The sequence below is a fragment of the Narcine bancroftii genome, chromosome 5 (assembly GCF_036971445.1).
Source record: "Narcine bancroftii isolate sNarBan1 chromosome 5, sNarBan1.hap1, whole genome shotgun sequence".
NCBI lineage: Eukaryota > Metazoa > Chordata > Chondrichthyes > Torpediniformes > Narcinidae > Narcine > Narcine bancroftii.
In genome coordinates, this window is record NC_091473.1 from 145,133,936 (window position 1) to 145,139,935 (window position 6,000).

At 42.1% G+C, this 6,000-nt stretch overlaps 1 protein-coding gene across 1 annotated transcript in view; it reads left to right on the forward strand.

Moving 5' to 3' along the window:
* The window catches only part of LOC138765349 (di-N-acetylchitobiase-like), a 37,682-nt gene extending 32,381 nt beyond the window's left edge, over positions 1-5,301 (forward strand). The window contains exon 8 of the mRNA XM_069942390.1: positions 4,831-5,301. Within this exon, the coding sequence (XP_069798491.1) occupies positions 4,831-5,037 (207 nt within the window). The 3' untranslated portion in view covers positions 5,038-5,301. The remainder of the gene's footprint in view (positions 1-4,830) is intronic.
* The last annotated feature ends 699 nt before the right edge of the window (positions 5,302-6,000 follow it).

The following is a 6,000-nucleotide window of genomic DNA, read 5'->3' on the forward strand; positions in this document are numbered from 1 at the left end:
CTGAAACGCGGTGACAAAATGTCCCATATTCATCCAGGCACATCGTTGTTTACTGCAGCAACGACATGTAAATTTCCCGGTTTTGTGTGGTGTCCACAGCTGTTGATTCCAGAACGGATCTGCCCTGTCATCAGGGGAACATATCGCCATACGTGATGAACATATTGATGTTAGAGGGCAAGGTGCAATCTGCCCTCAGCCGGGATGAATGGCATGAGGGAATATGATATCCGCCATGATCATGCAGTAATCCAAGAATACGTGAAACTGCAGACGATGGTGGTGAGACCTTTGAAACTCCGGATTCCAAATGTTCCCACGGGTTTATTGTCTTTCTAGTGTCACATCCAAATATTTGACCTTTTACCCGAAATCTCTACATTCTAGTTTTACACCCTGCTGCTGTAAACATCGAACAGTACGCATATACATTCCTACAATTACTAAACCCTCCCTACCCTATAACCCTCTATTTTACTTTCATCCATGAGCCTGTCCAAGAGTCTCTTAAATGCCCCTACTATACCAGCCTCCACCACCATCCCTGGCAAGGTATTCCAGGTACCCACAACTCTGTGTAAAATAGCTTGCCCGACTCCCCTAAACTTCCCTCCCTTCACTTTGTACACACATCGTCTGGTGTTTGCAGTTCCTGCTCTGGGAAACAGGAGCTGGCCGTCCACCCTCTCTATTCCTTTCATAATCTTATAGACCTCCATCAAGTCTCCTCTCATCCTTCTATGCTCCAAAGAGGAAAGTCCCAGCTCGACTAACCTTGCCTCATAAGACTGGTTTCCCAATCCTGGTGAATCTCCTCTGCCCCCTCTCCACATCCTTCCTTCAATGAGGTGACTAGAACTGAAATTTCTGCTCAGCAATACAAGTCACGTATGTTTTGTATGTTTTCATGGAACATGGAACATTCAACATTACATGCAGGAAATGCCCCTTCGGCTCACGTGTCTGTGCTAATCGTGGTGACCAAGTCAAACTAAAATTCTGTTGCTTACCCCTGGTGGATGTCCGTCCATCCTCTTATTGTATCTGCTTCCACCACTGCTCCTGGCAGCCTGTTCCAAGCACCCATCACTCACTGTGTAAAAAAAAACTGCCCCACACATTTCCCTTAAACTTCTCTTTCCCTTCTTCATAAATATATGTCTTTCTCGTGCATTATATTTTTATCCTGGGAGAAAGATTCTGACTATCCACCCTATATCAACACCTCTCATAATTTTTATAAACCTCTATCAGGTCTCCCCTCAGCCTCCGATGCTCCAGAGAAGACAACCCCAGTTTGTCCAACCTCTCCCCATAGCTCATCCCAGTTTCTTTCCACTCACATCCCACTTTAAGTATTCCCGATGCCATCATTGGTCTGTGATTAGTAAGGGATTGCTTAGGATGGGATGTGGGTGGAACGAAAAAGTTTGAAAACCACTGTTTTAATCGTCCCTCATTGACTCGTTATGTGCACCATTTCGTAACTCAAAAGGAAATGACAATTTTTCTCAAGCAAAATATTTCAGTAATAATTGGGTCACAAGCAGTGGTTCTCAACCTTCCCATCCCATCTTAAGCAATACCTTACTAATCACAGAGCACCGTGAGTGGAAAGAAAATGGTTGAAAACCACTGGCTCATCCCCTCTAATCAAGGCAAATCTATTCTGCACCTTTTCCAAAGCCTCCTCATCCTTCCTGTGACCAGAACTGCACACAATAATCCAAGTGTGGTCTAACCAGAGTTTCATATCGCTAAAACATGACTTCCTTAGTGATCCACCCATTGGAGCCCAGCATACCACATGCCTTCGTTACCATCCCATCAACTGGTGTGACCACTTTCAATGAGCAGTGGACCCACCTCCCTCCCCCCACCCCTGATCCCTCTGTACATTAATGCTTTCCATTAAGTCTTTAAATTCCCCTGACATTTGACCTCCCAAAGTTCAAAAGCTGGGGCTTTTCTCCATGGAGAGTAGAAGGATGAGAGGAGACTTGATAGAGGTCTACAAGATTCTGAGAGGAATCGATAGGGTGGATGGCCAGCACCTGTTTCCCAGGGCAGGATCAGCAAACACCAGAGGACATCTGTACAAAGCGAAGGGAGGGAAGTTTAGGGGAGATACCAGGGGTAAGTTTTTTTTTTAAACACAGAGTTGTAGGTGCCTGGAATGCCTTGCCGGGAATGGTGGTGGAGGCTGAAACATTAAGAGACTCTTAGTTTTGGCACATGGATGAAAGAAAAATAGAGGGTTACAGGGTCATTTTTGCCAGGGATGATGGTGGAGACAGGAACAATAGGAACATCTAACAGGCTCTTGGTCAGGCACATAGATTCAATAAAAATAGAGGATTGTGGGTGTGAGGTAGGGAGGGTTTAAATTGTTGAGCAGGATTACCTAGGTCAGCACAATATCATGGGCTGTAGGGCCTGTACTGTATTCTATGTAACACCTCACACTTGTCAGGATTAAACGCTATCTGCCTTATCTCTGCCCACATCTCTAACTGGTCTGTATCGTCTTTTTCTTTCAAAAGGATTCCTACTAATCTATCAATGCCCCTCCAAATCAGACAAACCTCTGACATGCTCTCCTCCACTCCAAGAAAAGCAAATTCAGGCTAGCAGTCCAACAAGTTTCTCTTCGCAGCTGAAACACTCCACGCCAGGCACCCCAATGTCCTATGTCTGAGGGGGGGATAAAGCACAAAAAGTCTGTAGACATTAATTTTTTTTGAATATTTTATTTATAATAAGCACATGCATAAATACAGTTTTCCTATATCAAAGTATTATATAAAAGGAATGATTAAATACATATTAATTTTTTATAAAAAAAGAAAATAATACACCTCCCATCCCCTCCCCAAACACCCCCACTATCTACCCCCCAAAAAAACTAAAACTACATCAAAAAATACTAAAGAAAATATAATGGATAAACATATTGAGTTGGTTCACTCTTAGAAATCTCACGTTTAAAAATTTTCACGTAAAAGAAACCGAATTTATCGAGGGAAAAATTCATGGAACCGGAGGATTCAAAGGAATTATTTATAAATTCAGTCCTAATGTTCAAGCTCCAAATCTGCAAAAGAATAGAATATTTATCTCTCAAATTATATGCAATTTTTTTCCAATGGATGCAGCTTTGAATCTCCATTTGCCATCTTCCCAGTGTTAAAGAAACATCTGATTTCCAAGTAAGAGTGATATATTTCCTCACAATCACTAGAGCTAATTTAACTAATTTCAATTGAGAATGTGATAAATCTAATTTAGGAATTATATTTCCAAAATTCCCCATCAAGAAAAATTCAGGCCTTAACGGAAAAACATCAGTAACCCAAAAAAAATTACTAATAATGGACACCGTGGTTGAAGTAAAAACACAACACTGGAGAAACTGTGCAGGTCAGGCAGCGTATGTAACTGACTTGCCGGGCTTGAGCTCTTACCTTGATGACCTCCCTCTGTGACCAATCCTCTGGCTGCCTTTACGTGGACTTAGCATTTAATATTATGTGAATAGTTATCCTTGGAAACACCAGATACTGTAGATTCTTCTATTGTCACATTATAAAACAGGTATACTATGACAGAGAATCAAATTTAGTCAGCTGTAAAAATAAAAACTCGTCTTCAGAGGGAATTGCCTGGCACCCCTTACAGTCAGAGAAAGAGAAGCAAAAGATAGTTCATCCAGAGTCACTGAATGTCCATGGATTTGCCTCTAGCGCTCCCCCAGCCACGCGGTCTTCAGTCCAAACCATCAGTGGCCCAAGTTCCAGATCCAAACCTCCAACATGATCAGGAAGCATCCAGCTGCCCTCGGTGTCCTCTCGTGTCCCGTTTCTGATACCCGGTGCTCCCCTCAGCCAGGCTCAAGCCAGTATCCAGCAGTCCGCAGCCTGGTGCCAGTCCTCTGACCGCAGTCACCAGCTGCCTGATTGGGATCCTCGCCTCGAGTCCCCAACAGTCCGCCACCTGCCACAGAACCCTTCACTTGTCTGTCGCCATGGTCACCGTCCCATAGAGTCATCTCCTCTGCTTCTCCTTCTTAAACAGTGGGGGGGGGGGGGGGGAAGGGTGTTCTTCCGGTTTTCTGTTGCCCTGCACCGGTTCTCTGCTTCCATGGAGACCACTACCCCTCGTGCCTGCCGCCGATCACAGGCACCGCCATCTTGGCCCCGGACCTCACGGAAAGGTGGGATTTTAAAATCAATCACCCTCAGTCCCTTTAACAGGCCGTTTAAAGCCTGTATAGAGCCATAGGCATCAAGACCTGGGCAGGTCTCCTACGGGGGTGGGGAGCACGGTCTCCATTTCCTGCTCTCCCTGGGTCCACACCAGTGGCAGCGCTACCATTTTCTTTTTCTAAATGGAAGCTGTTTTCTGGACCCTTTTGTTTAAAACTGTGTCATATGATTAATTGCAAAATTTTATAAAGTTCAGTTCCATCGATTTAAATTACTGTGGAATATTAAACAGGTAAGCATTTTCTTCAGATCAGTTCTGCACAAAATTGACTGCCTAATTAATCTTTAAATTAACCCACAGATAAGCAATTTTATAGATTGGTCCAATTTTGGCAATTCTAATGACTAATAAATTATAAGACAATTAGATTGTGGTGGTTTTCGGAATCTGCTTTAGTTCAACTTTGTAAGAATCAACAGTATTTTCCAGTTTTGCAGCATTGTCTAATTTTATTTCACGTAGAATAATTCTTCAGGTTTTCAGATCCAATTTTCGCTTCTGTGATCAAAATTCAAGTGTCATGTGCACGAGATACATGTGTAACTCACTGTGATTTTCTGGCAGTTGGCCGAAAGCATCCATGAGGTCTGGTATGATGATCCAGAGAGCATTGCATCAAAATCGGCACTGGTGAACAAATTGAAACTCTGCGGCATTGGGATGTGGGCCGCCAACTCCCTGAACTACAGCTCTGACCCGGCAGCAGTGAAGCAGACCAACCAAATGTGGAACGCTTTGTATTTTCCCAGAGATAAATTTGGAGCCACTTGATCGTCGATGAATGTGATTGTTTCCTTTTGGTAGTTAAGAAGATGATTTCGCTAAGATCCAGGGACCTGATTTAATATTTTATGTGAACAGTTGTCAATAAAATTGACCAACTGGAGGCCTCGAGTATCGTTTCGCAGACTTTATTTCACTTAATATATCATGGATTGTCAGCGACAGACTCAACTCCGACAAGCACAGAGACAAAAAACCTGTGACAGAAAATAGGATTATATCATGGAATAAACCCATTGAAAACTACACCAAGACCTTTAGTGCAATTTTTGTCTTTTAAAATCTTTGTTTTATTTGATGAAGAATGCATCGATAACCACTGTTAGTGTCCTCGACTACGGTTAAGGCTACAACTTAGTTCCTAGATAATGTCACTGAACAGATGCTGTATTAAAACTAACTGCCAATTGCGTTAGTGTCCGTCCTTTCTTCACAAAATTTCTCCCACAACTGTGAATCAATTTAAGTTCAGATTTGTTGTCAGATTACAATTATGACATCACATATGACCCTGAGATTCTTTTTTCAAAAATTTACTGAGCAGCATTAAAATCTAGACCTGGTAAACAGATTGCGGAATGCACCAAATATTTACTAGCAATCTGCATGTTTAAATATAATGCAGGATCAGACTTGGCAAGAAAAAGTTCTTGAAATTCAGGGAAAAGATTTACGGATTATATATTAATCGTGCCCAGCATAAGAGTACAGAGTGGGTTGCTACATCTTGAGAAGATTTTTACTAGGGAATTATCTTAAACCTAGATGACCTTAATTTTCAATAAGTGTACTTTTTTTTTTAAAAATCCAGTTCGATGAGAAAATTCTCCAAAAACCTTACACTTTCTTGCTTAAATTTTAAGTGCTGTGACAGAGTATATAGATATGTTTTTGGGAGATAAATTGGGAAAGGTTTGTTAGAGTAGGTCACATACAAACACTGGAGCTCTG